General features: G+C 37.9%; 1 protein-coding gene across 1 annotated transcript; it reads right to left on the bottom strand.

The window, feature by feature from the left end:
- Window positions 1–860: 860 nt before the first annotated feature.
- LOC128696814 (mitochondrial Rho GTPase 1-like) lies at window positions 861–19,244 on the bottom strand. The gene is made up of 7 exons (XM_070081420.1): window positions 19,222–19,244; window positions 11,144–11,340; window positions 4,382–4,574; window positions 4,095–4,230; window positions 3,832–3,962; window positions 3,008–3,220; window positions 861–1,385 (listed from the first exon to the last, which is right to left on the bottom strand). The coding sequence occupies exons 3-7, from the start codon at window positions 4,427–4,429 to the stop codon at window positions 1,185–1,187; spliced, it is 729 nt and encodes a 242-aa protein (XP_069937521.1). The 5' UTR covers window positions 4,430–4,574; window positions 11,144–11,340; window positions 19,222–19,244; the 3' UTR covers window positions 861–1,184.
- Between the last annotated feature and the right edge of the window lie 5,376 nt (window positions 19,245–24,620).

Raw genomic sequence — 24,620 nt, 5'->3', positions numbered from 1 at the left:
GCTATTCTGATTTTTCTTTTAGCAATACTATTATACAAATTAGTGGTTTGGTTGGAAGGCAGAACTATGAACCTATCTAGTGTTTGTCATTAACTAGCTGTATTTGTGATCCTTTCTGCTTTGCACCTAGTCACTGATAGAATCTCAGCCATGTATAAATCAACCACAACAGCAATGAGTCGGAAGCCCATGGCTATTACATGTGATTCTTCATATAAAGCATCAACAAAAGAAAAATAAGTGAAACTGATGCAAAACTCAATGACATCCACAGTCTTTGGTTGGTATCAGGGGGTTTGTCATCAATAGCTTTCCATGGGACAACAACAAAAAATTTACAAGTAATGTTGTAATGGGTAAGCATCTTATTCCTCATGTTAATGCATTACAGAAACTTCTAAAACTCTCACACAGTGCATCAAGGAACACCGTTACACATGCCAGGCAATTTGAACAATTCTTGTGTCATACACTGCAACACCTTTGGACACTTCATGGATTTCCTGTAAAGTCAAACTAGACATCAAGGAATCAGACAAGTACAGCAGATGCTATTTTAGTCATCACTCATCACTACCATTAACAATACAACTCAAAACAAAGGAAGGTTCATTACTTTTGAAAACTTTGTACAGCACATTCTACCTAAGCAAAACACGTCCATTACTTAGCTGTCCTTTCTCTCACAGCACCTGACCTACACTACTATTTATACTGCCTTAATGCTGTTCTCTGTATTGGACTGATAAAACCTCTGGGAAGAGAACATTTTCATAATGAGTTTTCAGTGTCTATTTACATACACAAAAGATATAAAAGAAATTAGGTAATGTGGTGAACAGGGGGCTTACAAACAATAGTTTATAATCAAGCATTTTAATTTAATTTGTTATTTTCTAATCACCCATGAATGTGGCAGAGACCAATAAAGTCTAAAACATTAGTTTTAAAAATAAGATTAACACTCATTATCACAGTGCTGAACACAACTATTCTCCATATAAACCATTATTACCATTCATGAACTATTTACTTTGTTGTTCACTTAAACTTAAAATTTTAAGCAAACTTACAAAAATAAATACATAATACAATAAAGAAATATTATAAGAAATAAAGTATTCATTATGGTTAAGTAAAGTTTATATAATAATAAAAAAAAAAAAACAGGATTAGGAAAATACTTACGGATATGCTGCCATTGTTGCTAACTTAGTGTAAATGTCTTTCTTAGGCTGAACTGCAGAAGAAAATGTGTGTGGTGGAGGGATCTTGTGCTTGTGACAAAACGAGACTGGCTGGTGAATATAATCTTGACGTACTGCAGACATGTCACTTTTATTGGCAACAAACAATACTGGGATGGACGTTTCACTAAAGTATTTCTGAAAAAGGTTACGTTATTGATTTACTTTAACATTATTATGCTCCCATTTAAATCACATACGTTTAACTAATTAATGAATTTTATAATATTCAAACAATTCTGTCTTTCAGATATCAGAGATTTAGAAACACTAAATAACTGGAAAAGATAATGGATATGATTTGGATATCAAACAATGAAGCCACTTTGTTCATAATGAATTAAAAAAAGCAGCCACATTATATTTTTTTAAATCTAACAAAAATATTTAACCCTTTGGGGGTCGACAGGTCCTCTCAGAAACTTGTTTTCAGGGTCGGCCAAATTTAAAAAAAAAAAAAAGAATTATTTTTTTCTTATGAAAATATAGAGAATCTTTTCCCGATCATAATGACACCAGAAGTATGAAATTTGATGGAAAACTTACGGAATTATGCTCTCACGAAGTTAGCGGTCTTGACGATGTTTACTCATTGGTGATTTTGCCCACTTTGAGCCCTATTTTCGGCCAATTCCAGTGTACTAGTTGACAAAAATCATAGCTATTTTGCTAAAACTCAATTTTTTCTATCGAATGAGTACAAGAAACCACCCATTTACTGATTTCAACTATCCAATAAAGTGGTCAGAATTTAGCAATTTTGCCAATTTCACACAAATTTCAAAAGATGCCAATTTCCAAATAGGGTCCAGAATAAACAAGAAAGACATTCCTGGCACTAAAATAACAAGTTCTCTGTTCGTTAGTCACATCCCCAGGCCCCTCTTATATTTCTTTGGCTTTCCACTTTGAATTTTTATTCTTAAAATAAAAATAAGATTTACTGTTATGCAGACTACGGCATTAGTGTAGAAATGGTATAAATAATATCAGCGCACTTGTAAAAGAATATTAGACTCACCAGTTGACGTGTATTGGACGTGTAGCATGATTTGTTTACTTTTGAACTTTGGTAAAAATCAAACATTTCTGCTACTTTGAGCTCAATTTCAAGGTACTTTTCATTGTAAAACCAGTCAAAATCATCTCAATTTCTGTAATATGTCTTCCATTCTATAAAATAAGACCAAGAAAACTAGAACACAACAATATATACCATACGAAAATACAGTGCAAAGTCGCTGTTTTAATCCAAAAACACGGTCAAAGTTTTTTTTTTCTCATTACGCACTGTGTGCTGCAGGATTTTTTTCTTACATATGTAGACCTACCAGCTTTCTCTCACTAGATTTGAGGGTGCTAGAATTTAGGAGTACTAGTACGTACGTCAAAAACCCTGGATCATAAAACGTACTAGTACATCCGAAACCCCCAAAGGGTTAATACCAAAATCAAAAAGATTTCAAATGTTTAATCCAAAGGAACATTTTAATTTATAATCAAATACAGGGGCCCCTCACTTTATGCAGAAGATGTAATCTAAACCCATGACAGCTGTAGCAATCTCAATCAGAATATCAACATTTCATCTTGTCTTATAATTTGAAAACTGCACTGACTGTATAGGGCGAATTTATAGACAGCACATGGAGAATTCTGGTAGAAACAGGGTATAGCATAAAAGTGAATTTCCACATGGCAAACCTGCATAAAGCAAGGGCTTTCCATACTATCCTTTCTGTGTTGCTTGGCAAACTTACCAAATATATTCTAGCAACATATTCAAATGACTTAGGATTTGACACATCATACACCAAGCATGCTACATCACACTGGACTTCATTGGGCATGAGGGCATCAGTTATGTTGTGGACATCAATATCATGCAAAACAAGATACTTTTCTTGACCATAAACTTGTAATGTGCTGATGGTGTGTCGAGACAATCTATCTGGAGCAATGTCTTGCACTTCCTGCAAAGAAATCAACAGGGAATTTTACACAATTTTTTTTAGGAGCATAACTCAGCAATGAATGATTTAGTCTGATCTTTGCATTCAACACAAACTCTAATTTCTATTTTTCCACATTTAATTAAAAGCTTTCCAATCTTCTCTATTAACCCAGCCATAAAAGAAACAAATCGCCATAATAAATATCTGTAATATACATCTGTTCATGGTTCCTGGGATCATTAGCTTCACAGCCTAGTTGCAAATCAGGCCTTCTAAAGTGGAAAGGATGTATTCTGTGCACACAGTTTCAGCATTACATTTGTCATGAATCACATTAGAATTTCAATCACACAAATAAAAGCATACCATAAGCATGGAAGGAGTGAGGTCCTTGTACAATGCAGTATTTACATTCTCCATCATGCTAGGTAAATCTTAGAAACTTGTGCTTCTCTTCTATATAAATTCATCTTCAATTCTGTGAGTGTCTGAATAGATTATATTCCTGCAATATTTCCTTTCTACTTCATGAGGCTTAACTGAGGCTGGGGCTTAAGTATGAAGCCCAGCCTCATACATGGTATCCCAATATTTCACCAACTCCCAAAATTTTTATTTATGTACTACACCTCTAAAGTTCTGCTAAGAAGCCCCTGACAGAAAGTCGTTTTGCCAGCGTCACGAGGTCCAATAACATGGCACTGATATACGTTCCGCATGGTTTGTTTCTTTTGCAGGTCAATTCGCTTCTCCCGAGTTACTGTTGTATAAAAGGGTAAATTGTGATACTTTATTACACAAAGCAATTCTTTCTCTAGAATATATAAATGAAAGTTCCATCTACATAATTTCTCACTAAACTACAATGAACATTTTATTTAACATCAAATACCTGTGATAGCAGAAAGTTGATTGTCATCACCAGATCCACAATACCCAAGATATGCAAAGTACTCTAATGTTCTCTGAATATCTAGTAAAGTCCAGAGTGTCCACTGAGCTAAATAGCCTTGCAATGTAATCCACCCCTAAATAAAAAAATATTTTATTATGTTCCTAAAGCATATGGGCAAAAATTACTAAATAGAGAATACATTTTTAAGTATCTTGCATTTTTATCACAATAATGCTGACAAGAGAGTATTGGTTACCATGCAGTACTTTATAGATGAAGCTCACCTTTTCATTTGTGTGAACAGAATTGAGGACATCGGGACCCCATGGCATAACAGGACAAGTAGAGAAGAGATCTATGAGCTCTTGTGGGCTTAGTGCACTGTCCTTGTCATTATCATATTTTTCAAAAAGCGAAGTGAGGAAGGAGTAGCCAGCATGGTTAAGCTCTGTGCTGCAGCCAGGTGGTATTCGAATTCTGAATAAGTAAAGAAGTTTGCTCAAAGCAAAAGTATGATCATACATAAATATAGCACCAATTAGTAAAAATCAACAAATGAAAATCATAAATAACAAAAAGGCATAATACCGTGACTGGAACCCATGACTTAACCTGATTCTTTTTCCCCTTCTCCCTCTTCCCCTTTCCTCTTTCTCCTTTGGGTTTTCTTTTTGGTCCATTACTGTTATTCCCCCCCCCCCTCTGTGTTCTTGTTCCTACCCTTTGTGGGCCATTAGCTACCTTGCAGTGCTCCTCTTCAAATTCAATTCAAATTCAAAGTTTATTCTCTATAAGGATTATAATGCTGAGTTTACAGAATTTGGTTATTGTGTGGCTTACATGTAGTAAAATACTAATTACAGAGGGTGCCACTAGAACACCTAGCATGGCTAGGCATTTCAGGCAAACTTAGACTAATTCTTAACTTTAAAATATTACAAATTATGAGGTAAGTTGGTATTATGGCTAAGTGACTAAATACTAGTTTGTGAGTTTAGCAATGTGAATGCTTTTGTTTTGGCACAATACATAGTTTCAGTATTGGAGTATCACAGGCCAACTTATGACTAGTTAGGATTCATTATTTTAAGATTGAGATTGATATTTCTGTTTATGGTCAAATGGGTGAGTGTAAGTGTGAACCACCAGGTGGTATTCGTGTAATTAGTTGACGGGGTGTATCAGGGAGATAAGATGTTTTCTAATGGTAGTTTTGAAGGTGATGAATGTGTCTGCAGTTCTAGAGTTTTCAGGTAGGGTGTTCCAGATTTTAGGGCCTTTGACATACATTGAATTTTTGTAAAGGTTTAGTCGGACACGGGGAATGTTATAGAGATGTTTGTGTCTGGTGTTATGCCTGTGGGTTCTGTCACAACTATCAAGAAAGCATTTTAGGTCAAGGTTAATATTGGAATTTAAGGTCCTGTAGATGTAGATTGCACAGTAGTAAGTGTGGATGTACTGAACAGGGAGTAAGTTTAGATCTATGAAGAGTGGGGGGGTGTGTTGCCAGGGATAGGATTTTGTGATTATTCTTACTGCGACTTTTTGTTGGGTTATTATTGGCTATAAGTGCGTTGCTGCAGTTGATCCCCAAGCACAAATAGCATAGGTGAGGTATGGATAAATAAGTGAGTGGTATAGTGTGAGAAGGGCATTTTGCGGCATGTAGTATCGTATCTTGGAGAGGATCCCAACCGTTTTGGATACTTTTTTGGTTATGTGTTGGATATGGGTGCTGAAATTCAGGTTGTTGTCGAGGTATAGGCCTAGGAATTTGCCCTCATTATGTCTGGCAATTAGAGTGTTGTTGATCTTAATGTTAATTTGCACAACTCCTGCTCTTCTATCAAACATAACATAGTAGGTTTTGTCAGTGTTATGCGTAAGTTTATTGGCTGTCATCCAAGTCGATATTTTGATCAGCTCTTAGTCTTTGACTGACTCCACTACTATTACTACTACCTCTCTTCTTCCTTTCCTACTACCTCTCTTGTCTCATCCCTGTCTGATGGCGTATATTTACTCCCTCCTCTCCTTTTTGTTAGTGTGACTTTGTAAATGGTCCAAGTCAGACCAAAATGTCATCTTAAACTCCTCTCTCTTGTGTGCAGGTTGTGTATTGTGAAATGAAAATCATATTCACCAATGAAATTTTACAAAAAAAAATTGTCATTCTTCAAATTAGTATTAGCATAACAATAGAGTACTTCTCAGACATGTTTATACACAAATTCTAATATTATATGCAATTTTTCCAACCTTGAAAGTTCAGCTTTAAAAAATTAATAAAAAAATGTTTCCAGCCAGACACTGATAAGATGCTGAGGGGGATATAAGCATTTATAAAGCCTTAAGGAAATTATAGATACAACCTTATTCTCAAAATGAGTGTCAAGAACATTATGTATACGGCCCAGGGTGGTATCAAAGAACCATTCTAGCTCAAGTGGTAAGCCATTAACACTTTCACTGTCTCCTACATGGATATCAGTCATTGACAACATTGTAGCTCACACAGACCAATGAAGTGCTATCAAAAAACTCCCATGCTCAAATTTTCGTGCACTTCCTAGGCGAATATGGCTATGGTGGCGGTACAGGTCATGCTGCACAGTACACTCATTTGTGAAGCAGCGTGGCAAGTTTCAGAGGGGTCAGTCATTCCTATGAGGTCACACAAGCATTTTTTGTCATGTTTACAGTGTGTTGTTGCAATTTTTTGCTTAACAGAATGGAATTTTGAAAAGAAAGAACACAGAGCCAGAGAAAGCCAGAGAGGACAAGAGAGGGCAAGAGAGGGCAAGAGAGGGCGAGAGAGAGCGAGGGCAAGAGAGAGCGAGGGCAAGAGAGCGAGAGCAAGAGAAAGCGAGAGCAAGAGAAAGCAAGAGAGCAAGAGAAAGCAAGAGAGAGCAAGAGAAAGCAAGAGAGAGCAAGAGCAAGAGAGAGCGAGAGCAAGAGAGAGTGAGAGCAAGAGAGGGCGAGAGCAAGAGAGTGAGTGTGAGCAAGTGAGATATCATGTGTAAGAGTGAAAGTGAGAAAGAGAGAGTGGGGCAGCGAGTGTGCATGCGTGCATGTGAAATTTTGTTTCAAGCTTGGTAAAATGGCTAGACTAACTCACAAAATGCTTTACCAAGCATTTGGTTTTGAAGTAATGGATCTGACAGTGTGTTGAATCAGGGTGTCTTGATTCAATGGGCAGTCAGTAGAATGGAAAGCACACTAGCAAAACAGCTAGGAATTGGGTCTCAAAGAGGGCAAAAATCACTGATACATGAACTGTGCCCAAACCACAAACTTTGCACCTGTGTAATTACACAAGTTTTTCATCAAATTTTGTATTTTTGGTGTCAATATTTTCAGAAAAAGATTCTTTACCATTTCATATTTTGTTTTACACTGCAACATTGTCAGTGATTTTTAATTTTGAGGTGACAACAATAAAATGGGTTAATAACCAAGAAACAGTTCAAGGTAGAAAAAGCAAAAGTTACTGTACAAATAATTCCACAACTATACGAGTGTGGATTTATGAAAAAACTTAATGCATTTGACAATCGCATATTTCACAGGTGGCACACTATATAATTATGGTCATGTTAGAGATATGGCAAGATTTCAGTTAATTCTGGGCTCATGTGATTCCAATCATTAAAATTTACCATTCAGATTAATGTTTCCTTTTACTGAATATACAACTTTATAAATTAGCTCTTTAACATTAATTTTCATGATTTTCCAAATTTCTTGATTATAGACATGAGTGCCCAGAGAGGTAATAGCACTATACAATACCCCATCTTTGCTTTAACCCTTTGAGAGTCCTTGCCATTGTTCTACAGCTTCAAAGCAAGTGTCCGTGACATAGTACAGTGGACCCCTGCATAACGCTATTAATCCGTTCCTGAGAGCTCAACGTTATGCGAAATTATCGTTATGCGAATTAATTTTCCCCATAAGAAATAATGGAAATCAAATTAATCCGTGCAAGACACCCAAAAGTATGAAAAAAACAAAATTTTTACCACATGAAATATTAATTTTAATACACACAAACTTAAGAAAACATGCACAGTTACATGACACTTACCTTTATTGAAGATGTGGTGATGATTGATGGGATGGGAGGAGGGGAGACTGGATGGTTTTAGTGTTTAGAAGGGGAATCCCCTTTCATTAGGACTTGAGGTGTCAAGTCCTTTTCCAGGGTTGCTTCCCTTCTTTTAATGCCACTAGGACCAGCTTCAGAGTCATTGGACTTCTGTCGCACAACATATCTGTCCATAGTGGCCTGTACCTCTCGTTCCTTTATGACTTTCCTAAAGTGTTTCACAACAGTGTCAGTGTAATAGTCACCAGCACGGCTTGCAATAGCTGTCTGAGGGTGATTTTCATCCATGAAGGTTTGCACTTCAAGCCACTTTGCAGATTTCCTTAATCTTTGAAGTAGGCAACTTCTTCAATTTCTCTCTCCGAACTGGCAGCTTCACCATGCCTTATCACACTATGTATGCCACTACGCCTCTTAAATCTCTCAAACCAACCTTTGCTGGCCTTAAATTCACTCGCATCACCACTAGTTGCAGGCATTTTTCTAATTAAATCCTCTTGCAACTTCCTAGCCTTTTCACTTATGATCGCTTGAGAGATGCTATCGCCTGCTATCTGTTTTTCGTTTATCCACACCAGTAACAGTCTCTCAACATCTTCTATCACTTGTGATCTCTGTTTCGAAAGCACAGTTAAACCTTTGGCAAGAACAGCTTCCCTGATTGCCGTTCTCTTGGACACAATAGAAGCGATGGTTGATTGGGGTTTACTATACAACCTGGCCAGCTCGGAGACATGCACTCCACTTTCATACTTAGCAATGATCTCTTTCTTCATCTCCATAGTAATTCTCACCCTTATTCCTGTAGGGTTAGCACTAGAAGCTTTCTTGGGGCCCATGGTCACTTATTTTTCAGGTGAAATCACTATAAAAAGGCTGTAATAATACGAAATGTTCCGATTGTATGCTTGAATGTTACCGCGGAGGCTGGCTTGTAAACAATGCCACTGGCAGAACAAGTGAGGCTGGCTCAGGCCGCATGGACGTGTCTCGGACGAATCACGTTGAGCGAATTTTTTAACACTATGCGAGGCAAAATTTTAGCGATAAAATATATCGCTATGCGGATTTAACACTATGCGATGCCAACGTTATGCGGGGGTCCACTGTACTACGTGATGAGCTCAGCTCACTCGGATAAGCTGTGAGCATTAAATTTGGGCCTAGATATGAGAGAAAGGGTCTATATAAGTTTTTTTTTTTTTTAACAAGTCGGCCGTCTCCCACCGAGGCAGGGTTTACCATATAAAAAATATCCTCCAGTACACAGTGCATATTGACAAAAAAACAGGGATCATTTTGATTGGTTTTAGGATGGAAAATAGCTTGAAATTGAGCTCAAAGTAGTGGAAATGTTCAATTCTTGCTGGTGTTCAAGAGTAAACAAATCACATCACACATCCAATGCATGTCAACTGTTGGGTCTAATGTGTGTTCACGAATGCACTTATATTATTTATACAATTACGTATTACAACATTACATTACAGTAAATCTTCTATTTTTTTAGTGTGAATAAAAAGTAAAAATGGAATTCATGTGTAAAGCCTGGAAACGTGACTAATGAAGAAAGGAAATGTTATTTTAGTGCCAGGAATGACTGCACATTGTTTATTCTGAACTCTATTTTGAAACTGGAATATTTTGAAATTTGTGTGAAATTGGCCAAATTACCACTTTCTGATCACTTTACTGGGTAATTGAAATAGATGACTAGGCAGTCTCTTGTGCTCAATTGCTAAAATGAAAGGCGCACTAGTGAAATAACTAAGAATTTGATCGACTGGAACAACGTAATTGATCTTAATATTATGGGTTAATTGGTGGTTCTTGTTAGCGGGGAGTAATGATAAGGCTTCGGAGGCTTCTTTCTTTATTTGCGAGATAGTGGGTACACAGGCTGTGTGTTTGTGCCCATGGCCTGGGAGGGCCATGCCCATGAGGAAGAGAGGAGTTGGCCTTGTTGACTAAGTGAAGGCCGCTGAGAGAGTGAGAGAGAGGCAGATCTAGGCATACTGAAGTGCATAGGCCTATAGGTGGCAGCACGAGCAAGGTGCGAAATATGAACTCAGCTGGCAGACAGCATAGGCTGTCTATGCAGACAATACAGGCTATCTACATTAAATAGACGTCAAAATGGGTAAAATCACTGATGCATAATTATCGCTGACACACCAAAATTCACAAAACCATAATTTTGTCAATTTTCCTTCTTTTCATACTTTTTGTTTTATTACCTTCAGGAAAAGATTCTCTGCCATTTCTTAAGAAAACATAATGAAAGTTTTTTTTTTAATTTTTTTGAAAATTCTTGGACCTTGTAGACAAGTCTCACATTGGGGCTCTGGACCCTCAAAGGGTCCACACACTAATTTTTCCCCTACTACATTACACAAATAACCTACACATAGGAGAGAGCAGCTTACGACAACATTTCAGTCCGACTTGGACCATTTACAAAGTCACACTAACTTAAAGGAGAGAAGGAGGGAGTATATATAGACCAGTAGACAGGGACAGGACAAGAGAGGTAGTAGAGGAAAATGAGAAGTAGCAGTAGTTGTAATAGTAATGGAGGCGGGAGTGGCAGCAGCAATTAAAGTTAGTCAGTCAGTCAATCTGTAAGTCAGTCAAAGACTGAGAAAGAGGAGCACTGCAAGGGAGCTAGGGGCCCCATAAAGGGTAGTGTGACTGTAAATGGTCCAAGTCAGACGGAAACGTCATCGTAAGCTCCTCTCTATGTGTCAGTTATTTGTGTACTGTTCCCAGTCACAGTACTGTGCCTTTTTGTTATTCCCAACCATATATTTTAAGACACGAAACTGGAAATTCTTAGTTTTTCCACTTGCATTTTGCTAATATTTTTTTAGGGAAGTGCAAGAATTGTATTAATTCTGATAAAATAGTGAAAATGATAATAAACTAGGTTACTTACGGTGGAAATAAGTAGTCCTTTGAGAGCTGAAGATTGTCATTATAACCAAATTTTCTTAAAACAGTCCACGTTGTTTCATGGCGACCACGTTGAATAAATAGGCGATGTAGAAAGAGGAAGCCCCGTAAAGTAAGAGAATCAGCATGAACACCGTCCGACACATTACGCTGCACAACCGTCTTCAGCTCTTCTAGTGCCTATAAAAATCTTGTTTTACTATGATAACATTTCTTGACAATAAACTACAATATGAAAATTATAAAATTATCTATGCATCTATTTGTGACAGAATATATTGCATTAAGATCCTAAAGAATTATGCAACAACAGTAGATAAATTCACAGCTATTAAAGCAGAAGCTCTTCTTTAATATATTCTTCCAATATACTTGATAAATCATGCACTCTGAATTTCTTTTAAAAGCTCTGTAAACTAGATGCGTTTCAGTTTCTGCACGATCCAAGATCTCTGAAGCCCGGCACATTTTACCTTAATTCTTGTAAAATTAATGATACAAGAGAGCAAGCAGCTTGTTTTCAATGAAGTTAAATTTTTGGCAATGAAGATTTGAAGCTGTTCAGTTGAGGCATCACAAGCTACTGCATGGAGATTAACACCCTTAATTCTTTAATAAAAAGGGAAAATTGGCACATTTACACCTTTGGCACCTTCACAGCTTTTAAAGCCAATCAAGGAGGGCATTCTCTATTACACAGAGACCAATTTTGTTAAATGCACTAGCACCAAGTTTGAATCTTCCTTTATGTTGCATTCTCAAGTTATTGTTGTTGAAGGCTTGAAGTGAATCACAAGAGGCATTCGTGCATCATCAAAAGCAAACCAGTACTTCAATTTTCCCAATTTCCTACATTAGCAAACTGATACATACACTAACCTTTCTGTAAGACACACCTGCATTTAAGGTTTGAAGCCAATCATTAGTTATTGCATGGTATTCATTTTTTATATTAAAACTGGTAAATTAAAAGCTAAAGAATCCAAAATCCTTAAGAAGCACTAAAAGTTTGAAGTGAACCAGACGAAGTATTCTCCAGTTATAGCATGGAATCTCATGCTTCCAAACTTATTAACTATGTTAGTACAACAGCAAATTTTTCCCCATATAGCATAAACCCAAATGGTATCATGCCATTCATAAGATTCATCAGCCATTAGATTGAAACCATTCAGAAGAGGTATACTACATACTATATTCAGGTTATTCCATGGAAAACTACACAATTTAAAAAATAAACGCTGCACATTGGCTTCTACACACTCCTATAACAATCCCAACCTTCTTCTCAGTAGGATACACCAGTGCAGAGTTTTTGAAGCCAATTAAAAGAAGCTTTCTCTGATGCATGGAAACCAAAAATCAAGAATGGCATTATAAAGTTGACAAAAGTGCTCCTACTCATCCCAATAGTCTCAAGAAACTTTTTTCCCCTAGTTAAAAGTTCACTAGTGTTGAAAATTTGAAGCTAATCATACAGTATATTCCAGTACTTAACTGGCTCTGCAATACAGGTGTACAAAAGGTTGACATTTAAGGGCTTGCTTAATGCATGAAACTTAAAAACTGTTATATTCTATTTCAAACTCTCTGTAATCCTCTAAAGAAAAAAAAAATTTTTTTTTTTTTTGAAGAAACCAGAATTTGTATACCTCCTAAACAACAGCTGAAGGGTTGAAATAAAATTCTGTGAACTAACACCATCACAATTTAATAATAATCAAAAGCTTCCTCTAAGTAAGAAACAACACTGTTAAGATTTAGAGCCGATTGCATAAGGCTTTCATAAATTATTGCAGGAAAATCAATATTTAAATTTTCTCATTTTCAATACAACTGGGAAATTGGCACCTATTAATCCAAAAGTTTAGTTAAGATATACTAGCATTTAGGGTTTGAATCTACTCAGAAGAATCATTCTCCAGTTATTATACAGTGGACCCCCGCTTAACGATCCCAATGCGACCAATTATGTAAGTGTATTTATGTAAGTGCGTTTGTACGTGTATGTTTGGGGGTATGAAATGGACTAATCTACTTCACAATATTCCTTATGGGAACAAATTCGGTCAGTACTGGCACCTGAACATACTTCTGGAATGAAAAAATATCGTTAACCGGGGGTCCACTGTACAGAAATTAATTTGTTTAATAAAATTACTAAATAAAAACCTCACGCAGCCCAAAATCAATTTGAACCTTCCTTTGAGCAAAGTCACTATCACCTGAAAGTTCAGCCCTTTAACCCTTAAACTGTCCAAACATAGATCTACGTTTTTTTTTTTTTTTTTTTTATTCGCCGGTATTCTCCCGGCCCGGGTCTTTTCCAAGTAGTGGTGACCCGGCCTTGGCTCCCTATCTGGGGAGTGTCTCGAGACTTAAGTCTCCCATGGGAGGAGGTACAGTACCTCCTCATCTTTGGGACCAAGTGTCCCCAGGCCTAGCCACATTCCCCGCCCTCACGGGGCTCGTAGGGAGAAGCTAGGCCTCTGGTCTGCCATCTACCCCGCCTCAAATGGGCTCGTGGGGATGGCAGTCTTATGAGCTGCAGATGGTAGCAAGCTCAGGCTTTACGTTTTCTCAACATTTGAAAGTGCAGTGGAACCTCAAAAATCGAACTGCTCCCAACACAACCAATTATGTAAGTGTATTTTTGTAAGTGCTTTTATAGGTGTATTTTTAAGGGTCTGAAATGGACTAATCTAATTTACATTATTCCTGATGGGAATAAATTAATTCGGTAAAGGCAGTCGAACAGACTTCTGGACTGAAGAAAGTTTGATATTTGAGGGTCCACTGCATGTAAAAAAAGTAGATCTTCTTTTCTTTTTTTTACATTTGAAAACGTGTAAAAAAAACTTTGATCTACTTTTTTTTATATTTGAAAATATGTAAAAAAACATAGATCTACTTTTGGAGCACTACGCATGCGAATGTAAATTTGTTTGGACAGTTTAAGGGTTAAAAAGCGGCAGACCCTGAAAAAAAATATTCCTGTGTGTGTGTTGGGGGGGCGGGGGGTTCCAATATTTTGAAAATTATTCTTTTTCATACAGACTGAAAGGGCCTATTTTTCTAAATGTAAATATGATAAGAAAACAAACTAAAAGGAAAACGTATGGTTTTATAGCGAATTGAAGCTAGAAAAAAAAAAGACCTCCTGTTGGCACCATTGGCATAAATGCATGTAATATGTTTTCAATTTATTTGTCAGATTATTATTTTATTTTTTGTTCAATGTCTAACACTATGCACATTACTTTGTTAGGATAAGAGATGTGTTTCAGGGTTTTTTAGTGCTTGAAACATGTTGGGATGCATAGCATTCCACAGCCATAAATGAAATGGTCACTATAAATTGTTACAAATAACTGTTTATTTCTATTGATGGGTTTTCCATCTTTTTTGTGCACTACGTACAAAGAAACCCTATGATATTATTGTTGTTTCAAGTTATAATGACCTGAAAAGATGGAAATAAGTCACAGACTTCACTGGGTTACCCTTGGGTACTTTTTGGTTGAATTTCACTATTAGTATTAAGAAATAATAATAAACTTAGAATAAATAATATTCATCTTCCTGCCAGTTCTTTGCAGGCAAAAAAAAACTGATGGTGGTGGTGGTTGTTGTTACTGTGGGTTTTAAGAACCATTAACAGCTATTATTGTATTGAGCCCTGCTTCCCGACATCTGAGACAGAGGTACTGCCCAAAGCTGGGTAATGAAAGGAAAGGGAACAAATAGAAACAGAAACAAAACATTCTCAATTAGATTGGGTGGATCCTTTGCCCAAGCTCCAGTACACCAACACCCCTCCCTGACTTCAGTAACCGGCTCTCCACCATTACTGTGAAATATCCGCAGAGTGGAAAAATGGAGCTGATGAATGGTGTCCCAACCTTTAATGTGACCAGCTGGCAGAATAAGCTGAGGTCAAGCATCAATGGGAGAATTGGGAATACTTATTACTGATGCTCAAACGAGAGCAAGATGCTCACATACCACCAAAGGTGGTACAAAAGTTCAAAGTTGGAATGGTAAGACGGGTACTGGTTGTTGTTGACATGTGTTACTGAGGCAGTGTTGCCCATGATGCACTGCATGGACCTGCTTGGTCCTAGATATTTTTCCTAGACATGAAGGTGGTAGATGACCCAAACAGTAGAGATGATAAATTGGAGATAGGCAACATATTTAAAGGAATATAGCACAAGGCAGATACAGTCTGGTTAAAGCTGATCAAAAGAGGCATTCTCCAGTTACTGCTCAATGTCAAACAATTCCAAGTTTATGAACTATGTTAGTAAGTTGGCAAATTTGCATCTACACAGCCTAAACTTATATTATACTACTGTATCCATAAGATGCACCAGCTGTTAAAAATAAAAAGCCTTTCAAAAGAGGCATACTCAAGTTATTTTAAGGAAAAAAAAAACTCCATTTTTAATAAAATGGACAAACTGGTACCTCCACAACAACAATCCTAACCTATTTTTAATTAGGGATACACTAATGTTTAAAGGTTAAAACTGCTCAGAAGAGGCATTCTCAAATTATTGCAAGGAAACCAAAATCAGGAACAGTCTATATAAAATTACCTAGATGGTACCTACACATGCATATAGTTGCATGAACCTTTCCCTAGTTACAGTAAACTAGCAGTGAAAATTTGGAGTAATAAATGAAAGCCCTTGTGGAAGAAAAATAATTCCTACACAGAATTTTAATTTTTTTACAACTTCAATAAAATTTACTTTTGGGTATATGCAGTGTTTGTGTATGCAGGGTAGTGAAAAAGTAATGTAATGCATCTAGTATACTTATCTATCCTCTTTAAGAAGATATGTGCTTCTCTGGTTGTCCAAATTCATAGCTTGAACTTCAAACTTTAAATGCATATACTATAATGATGTTACACGTCCACATGTCAAGCGAGAACGGGCACACGCATATGTAGGCCTCTACTCACATCCCTTATTAAAAATATTCCTTTACAACACATGATATCCATTCAGATTTTAAAATGAATATTGTTATACTCCAAGACACCCCACTGCCAAACATGTCATTCTGTTTTCATCCTATTTGTGGTTAGTACACAATCTCTCTGGATTTCTGTGACATTCCAATCCTAACAAAATCAAATTTCTTTTCTGTATAAAAAAAAACAGAAAGAAAATAACACTGGGCAATGCACACAATAACAGAGTAAAACGAGGACTGGTTGCTTCATTATCTCATTCATACTAAATATGGCTGCTCATTTCACATCAACTATCTTCCCCATTCATTCTATTCTCTTCACTTGCACAAATTACTCTCTTGTCAGTCACTTATCACAAGTACAGTATTTTAACTACTAATAGACTTCTGATTTCATACGTACCATAATTATCTTCTCTCTCCATAAGAGTTGGCTGAATACTTACATTCACATTCAGCCATCTTATTTTATACACTATGCACAATATCATATTTTTTAATACACTAAGTTCACACCTTTTTTTTTTTCTTTAATTTCATTTTCACCATTTTTATAAGAAATTCATGAACACATAAACTTGTAAAAAAAGCAGTCACTCAGAACATCTTAACCACTCAAGTGTCTGTGCTGTTGTTCTATGGGTTTAAAGCCAGGGTCTGTGCCATAGTACTACATAAAGAGTTCAGCTCACTCAAATAAGCTGTGAGAGGTAAATTTAGGCCTAGATATGAGAGAAGAATGAGTTTACGTGGTAAGTGTGCACCATATAAAACAAATCCTTCAGCATGCAGTGCATAATGAGAAAAAAAAACTGTGACCATGTTTTTGGTTTAAAACAGCAACTTTGCTGTGCATTTTTGTAAGGTTTTCATGGTTGTATTCACAGCTTTTTGAGCTCATTTGATAGAATGGAACATATATTACAGAAACAGAGATGATTTTGATCGGTTTTAGGACTGAAAATACCTTGAAATTAAGCTCAAAGTAGCAGAAATGTTCGATTTTTGCCAATGTTCAAGAGTAACCAAATTACATCGTATGTCTATACACGTCGACTGGTGAGTCTAAAGTGCATTCATGAATGCACTGATATTATTTATACAATTATTACAATATTGCATAACACTAAATCTTCTATCTTTTGGTGTGAATAAAAATTGTTAATGGGCATAAAAAATCAAAATTGAAATGTAACTAATAAACAGAGAAAATGTTATTTTAGTGCCAGAAATGCCTGCATTGTTTATTCTGGCCACTACTTTGAAAGTGGAATATTTTGAAATTTGTGTGAAATTAGTCAAATTACCAATTTCTGATTACTTCACTGGGTAGTTGAAGTAGCTGACTGGTCAGTTTCTTGTGTTCAATCAATAAAATAGAAGGCATACTAGCAAAATAGCTAGGAATTTGGTCGACTGGCACAATGTAATTGGCCTACAATAGGAGACAAAGTGGGCAAAATCACTAATGCGTAAATATTGCTGACAGCAAAATTCGCAATAGTCTAATTTCATCAATTTTCCATCAAATTTTGTATTTTTTGTTTTATTACCTTCAGAAAAGATTCTCTATCATTTCATAAGAAAAAATAATTTTTCTTTTAAATTCTTGGACCCAGTGGACAAGTTTCAGATCAGGGGTCTGGACCCTGAAAGGTTTAACCTGTAAAAGTTCCAAACGTATGTGCATGCTTCACCGCTTAGTGCCCCAAACGTAAATATACGTTTTATTTTTCCTGCCTCCAAATTTGGTATGATTGGCCTGAGATGCCTGGTCGGTACAAAATGGGTCTTAACACTGTCTCTATCTGTCTCTGTCTCTATCTGTCTCTGTCTCTATCTGTCTCTGTCTCTATCTGTCTCTGTCTCTATCTGTCTCTGTCTCTATCTGTCTCTGTCTCTATCTGTCTCTGTCTCTATCTGTCTCTGTCTCTATCTGTCTCTGTCTCTATCTGTCTCTGTCTCTGTCTGTCTCTGTCTCTGTCTCACAGGCACACAAATACAATTATACATAGTGTAAATTACCTAGGATAACCTAAAAAATCCGAAGTGCTATACTGTGCTTGTAGATATAATGCATATGAATACCTGTTGGTTTGCAGTGGCTCTCTCTGAGACAGAGACAAGCAGAGAGAGGGAAAGAGACAAGCAGACAGAGAAATGAGACAAACAGATAATCAGAGATACAGCTCATCAAATGTCATGCCTTATCTGTGCACCCTCACTGGCGCCCATCAAATGTTATAGCTTATCTCCTCTTATCTGTGCACTATCTTATCTTATCTCTGCACGCTGCTGGAGCCCATCAAATGTCGTCTCATGTTTGATCTTACACATTGCTTCAAGGGAATTTCTTCCCTCTTCCTCCTCCTCCTTCCTTCTTCTATACTCTCATGTATCCAAAACATTGCTGGGACCTATAAATACTTTGTATATATTCGTAGACAATAGTAAACAACCAAGGCAGGTGTAAATATCCACCTGTCAATGTGTTTGTGACAATCTGAGTACAATTTCAGTACCTAATATAAGTGTCAGAACAAAGATTGGTTATGAAATGACAAGAACAACTATAAATTGTAATTATCAGAACATAAAAATTATACAAAATATAAAAATGAGAAAAAATGGTACATCGGCAACACTTCTGCAAGAGGCAGGACTCTATGTTGCCGTCAGGTGAGCATTAAGTGCCAACTTTGCAGCCTCATATCTCAGTAAGTACTGACCTTAATTTTTTTTTACTTTAATCCTATAACACTTAGAAAAAATGTGCTATTTTTATAAAAAAATTATTTTTTTATTTTTCAAAATATTCAGGCACTAGGGTAGTGAACATATATATCACGCTTTGGACCGGCACGGGTTAAACACATGCTCTGCTCTCTCAAAGCCTCTTCACTACATTAAATAACATTTATTCTACTCCATGTATGCTATAAACTTGCCACTCTCTCTCCCAGCTCACTATCGCACACTTTTCTAGGTGTATGAAGAGGCTATGTATACTTTCAGTATTTCCTAAGAAATATTAATTTAATTAAGTGATATAAAAAATTAAAATGGGGCACTTACTTGAGGGTTGAGAGGTGCATTGAAGCATCACCGCTGGAAAGTATTGAGCTCCTGGTCATTAAGTAGACCATCATTGTCAGTATCACAAATCTATGAAAGTTAAATTAGTGAATTAAACAAACATCATTTAACTGAGGTTTTATTTGCCACATGATTATCAATGTATAAAATAATCGCATTTGGTACAATGACACCACTGCAGTGAAGACCTTCATTTAAACAGTTTCAACTAACAATGGGCTTTTTCAAGTAAACAGTAGACAAGAGAAACAATAGCCTAAATAGTCCACAGGGACTGATGACACTTGTTCGGGTGTCACACAAAGGTCACTTTATGGTGTGCCTTCCATGCTCAAGCATGGAAGGCACACCATAAAGAATAAAAAGGTACAATACCATGATTAGAACAATACATAAATAAACTGCATATAAGAGAAACTTATGATGACGTTTTGGTCTGATTTCAACCATAGGAGGCCTACTGTCCTCAAGGTCCTTCTGAAGTCCTGTATGGTTTTTGTAATGACTACTGTATTATCAGTGTGGAAGTTACTACAAAAATCACACAGAACTTCACAAGGACCTCGACACCACATACCAGACCCAAGGATGCAGGAGTGCACAAAAATTCTGTGTGGTGGTTAGGATAAGGCATACTTCAGCAAAATAGTCATTAGTCTACCAGCCCACTTACAGACACACAAGAACAGACAATGCAATGTCTCCACACAGCATTGCAAATTCACACACCTTTGGTGTGGAACAATGCTAAACTACTATACCAAGAACATGGCAACCAGAGAAGATTCCTCTAATCATCAGGTATTGAACTATCATCATATAAACAATGGAATGTTTACTGTGTCAACTCCTATAGTGCATATCATTTTAAAATATACACAGAACCTGGGGCAGCAGGCCTCCAGCAGTGCACCTTCTACACCTGAGCAGTTTTACTTACATGACTTATGAAATCGTGAATGACGCGATTGCAAATAAACCATACCATGGGCGGAGACAGAACCTGCGATCAGAGAGTCAGCAAAACTCCAGACCGACTGCGCTAGCACTGGGCAGCTGGTTACAAGATTCGGTCCCAACTAGGTACAGTGGTACCTTGACTTACGAGTTTACTTTGTTCCATGGCCAAGCTCATAACTCAATTTGCTCATATATCAAATCAACTTGCCTCGTTGAAATTAACTGAAAGGCCATTAATCCATTCCAGCCCTCAAAAAACTACACCATTTTTTTTGTTACAGGTTTTTAAGTAAGAAAAATGTATTTATAAATAAGAAATGATTTTTGCCTTTTTTTGCCAGGTCCCAGCAATGTTTTAGAAGCAGAGTGTAAGATGAGTGTCATTCCACTGCTGAGTGCAGCAATGGAATGACATTTGATGATGGTGCACTGCTTTAGCTTTATTTTTCACTGTTACACATAAACATGTCTGTATCTGTTTGTTTCTATTTGTTTCTGTCTGTCTATCTGTCTAGCTCTATGTTTATCTCTGTCTCTGCTTATCTGTCTTTCTGTCTGCCTGTGTTCCTGTCTCTCTGTCTCAGAGAGTGAGCCGCTCATGAACCAACAGGTATTATACATGAAGCAGTCTTGTCACGTCTGATTCCTGAACAAGTGAAAATGTGCATTACCTCCAGTCATGCTTATTATGCCTTATATCTACAAGAACAGTATAGCACTTTGGATTTTTTTGGGCTATCCTAGGTAATTTACACTATGTATAACTGTACTGTATTTATGTGTACCTGAGAGAGAGAGAGAGAGAGAGAGAGAGAGACAGAGAGAGACAGAGAGACAGAGAGAGAGACAGAGACAGAGACAGAGAGAGAGAGAGAGAGAGAGAGACAGAGAGAGAGAGAGAGAGAGAGAGAGAGAGAGAGAGAGAGACAGAGAGACAGAGAGACAGAGAGACAGAGAGACAGAGAGACAGAGAGACAGAGAGACAGAGAGAGAGAGAGAGAGAGAGAGAGAGAGAGAGAGAGAGAGAGAGAGAGAGAGAGAGAGAGAGAGAGAGAGAGAGAGAGAGAGACAGAGAGAGAGAGACAGAGACAGAGACAGAGAGACAGAGACAGAGAGACAGAGAGAGAGACAGAGAGAGACAGAGAGAGAGACAGAGAGAGAGACAGAGACAGAGACAGAGACAGAGACAGAGAGAGAGAGAGAGAGAGAGAGAGAGAGAGAGAGAGAGAGAGAGAGAGAGAGAGAGAGTCTGAGATACACAGACAGACAGAGAGAGAGAGACAGCCAAAGCAAATCAGCCAGCCAGCCAGCCTGTGGAACATGTATTATAAGTTCCAGAATTGTTTCTCTTTACTTAGGGTATAAATTATAGAACATTCTGGCAGGATGACATTACTGTACCAGTGTTATGAAATTTGAAAGGATGTTACACATTAGTTATTATCAAGGTTTTTGATATTTCCTCAGTATCTCCTGCGAGTGGCAGCGTATCTGAAGCTCGCTTGTAACTCGGATTTTGGCTTGCAACTCAAAGAAAAAATCAACCGAGCAACGGCTTGTAAGTTGGGGCACTCGTAAGTCAAGGTACCACTGTATATTTATACACCATAGGAAGGTTAGCATAGGCACCACTGTGACCAAAAATGCAAGTTTTACAGATGAATCTCCTGCCAGCGTGGCCGTGACTAGCTCTAGCTCAGTCCCCTCAATACCGTCACCATGACTCACGAAATTGTAATGACACGATTGCAAACAAACCAAACCACCAACGGGGATAGAACCCACAGAGTCATAAAACTCCAGACCAACGCGCTAGTCACTAGGCCAGCTGGCTACAGAAGATTCATCTAACTAGGTACAGTGCTGCCTTGACTTATGAGTGCCCCAACTTACAAGTTTTCCGAGCACGTGCGTTGCTCAGCGATTTTTGCTTTGAGTTGCAGCCAAAAATCAGTTACAAGCGAGCTTCAGATATGCTGCCACTCGCAGGAGATACTGAGGAAATATCAAAAACCTTGATAATAACCTATGTAACATCCTTTCAATTTTGATACCACTGGTAACGTCATCCTGCCAGAATGTTCTGTAATGTATGCCCTAAGTAAAGAGAAAATTCTGGAACACATGTAATACGTGTTCGGCAGGCTGGCTGGTTGGGTGGCTGACTGGTTGGGTGGCCAGCTGGCTGGCTGGCAGCTGGTTGATTTGCTTTGGCTGTCTATCTGTATCTATCTCTCTCAGTCTCTCTCTCTCTCTCTCTGTCTGTCTGTCTCTCTCTGTCTCTCTCTCTGTCTGTCTCTCTCTCCATCTACCTTTGATATACCTTTGAAGAGTTTCGAGAGTTTATCTACTCTCTGAGCCTGGCCATGGGCCAGGCTCATCTGGTGCTTGCCTGGTCAACCAGGTTGTTGCTGCTGGAGGCCCGCTGCCCCACATATCCATCACAGCCTGGTTGATCTGGCACCTGGTGAAGATACTTGTCCAGTTCCTCTTGAAGGCTTCTACACTTGTTCCAGCAGTGTTTCTGATATCTTCTGGTAAGATGTTGAAAAGTCTGTGACCCCGGATGTTGATACAGTGTTCCCTTATTGTCCCCACCGCACCCCTGCTCCTCACTGGGTTTATTTTACACTTCCTCCCATATCTCTCACTCCAGTATGTTATGGCAGTGTGTAGATTTGGGACCAAGCCCTCGAGTACCTTTCAAGTATATATTATCATGTACCTCTCTCTTCTCAACTCCAATGAGTACATGTTCAAGACTTGCAGGCATTCCCAGTAGTTTAGGTGCTTTACTGGCTCAATGTGAGCCATAAACGATCTCTGTATTTGTTCCAGCTCCAATATTTCTCCTGTCTTGAATGGGGCCATCAGCACTGAGCAATATTCTAAGTGAGGGAGCACTAGGGATTTGAAGAGTGCCACCATCTCTATGTCTATCTCTATCTCTGTCTATCCCTATCTCCATCTCTCTCTATCTCTATCTCTGTCTCTGTCTCACAGGTACACAGTTATACATAGTGTAAATTACCTAGGATAACCCAAAAATCCAGACAAAGTGCTATACTATGCTTGTAGATATAAGGCACAATAAGCATGACTGGAAAGTAATACACATTTTCACTTGTTCAGAAATCAGACGTGATGACTCTGCATCGTGTGTAATACCTGTTGGTTCATGAGCAGCTCTCTCTCTGAGACAGACAAGTAGAGAGATGGGAAGACAGACACACAGGCAGACAAAGACAGATAAGCAGAGGCAGAGATAAACAGACACAGCTAGATAGAGACAAATATAAGGATAGAAACAAACAGACAAGACAGAAACAGACAGACAGACAGACATGTTTATGTGTAACAGTATAATAAAGCCAAGTCAGTGCATGATCATCAAATGTCACTCCACTGCTGCACTGTCAGCAGTGGAGCGGCATTCATCTTACACCATGCTTCAAGGAGTTTCATATATACTCCAACATTTCCAGACCATTGCTGGGACCTGCCAAGAAATGCAAAAATTATTTCTTATTTATAAATACATTTTTCTTATTTAAAAACCCGTAGCAAAAAAAAAAAAAAAAAAATTGGGGGTGGTTTTTTGGGAGCTGGAACAGATTAATAGCATTTCAATTAATTTCAACGAGGAAAATTGATTTGATAAACAAGCAAATCGAATTACGAGCTCGGTCATGCAACGAATTAAAACTCGTGAAGTCAATATAACTGTATATTTATACACCTTAGAAAAGTTAGATAGGCTACCACTGTGACCACAGATGCAAAGCTTTACAGACGAATCTCCAGCCAGCGTGGCCATGACTAGCTCAGTTCAGGTCACCTCAAAGCCGCCATCATGATTCATGAAATCATAGACATGATTGCAAACTAATCCATACCACAGGGTGGATACAATGAGTGGAGAGTCATAAATTCCAGACCAGCACAAACATGCCTGGATTTGTGGCCACAGTGGTGCCTATGCTAACCTTCCTATGGTGTACAAATATACCTAGTTGGATAAATCTTGTCATAGCCAGCTGGCCCTCCAGTGGCTAGCACATCAGTCTGGAGTTTTACGACTCTCTGATTAAGGGTTGGTTCTATCCCCATCCGTGGTATGGTTTGTTTGCAATCGTGTCATTATGATTTTGTGAGTCGTGATGATGGCTTTGAGGGGACCTGAGTTAGAGTTAGTCACGGCCACACTAGCGGGAGATTCGCCTGTAAAAACTTGCATTTGTGGTCACAGTGGTGCCTATGCTAACCTTCTTATGGTGCATAAATATACCAAGTTGGACGAATCTTGTTGCAGACAGCTGGCCCAGTGGCTAGTGCGCTGGTCTGGAGTTTTTCATCCTCGCCCTGGTATGGTTAGTTTTACTTACACCCAAGCATGTGACACCTGGACAGGTGACATC

Source organism: Cherax quadricarinatus, unplaced genomic scaffold (genome assembly GCF_038502225.1).
Source record: "Cherax quadricarinatus isolate ZL_2023a unplaced genomic scaffold, ASM3850222v1 Contig2658, whole genome shotgun sequence".
In the NCBI taxonomy this organism is placed as follows: domain Eukaryota; kingdom Metazoa; phylum Arthropoda; class Malacostraca; order Decapoda; family Parastacidae; genus Cherax; species Cherax quadricarinatus.
The sequence above is the reverse complement of the archived record's forward strand: the minus strand, read 5'-3'. Positions and strand labels throughout refer to the sequence as shown.

What these genes read in the sequence shown, in the direction of transcription:
- LOC128696814 (XM_070081420.1), bottom strand. Translation starts at nt 4,429, where the DNA reads ATGCCATGGGGTCCCGATGTCCTCAATTCTGTTCACACAAATGAAAAG. An exon ending in CTGTTCACACAAATGAAAAG is followed by an intron (nt 4,231 to 4,381) that starts GTGAGCTTCATC and finishes TTTTTTATTTAG; the next exon opens with GGGTGGATTACATTGCAAGG. An exon ending in TTCTTAGCAGAACTTTAGAG is followed by an intron (nt 3,221 to 3,831) that starts GTGTAGTACATA and finishes ATTTCTTTGCAG; the next exon opens with GAAGTGCAAGACATTGCTCC.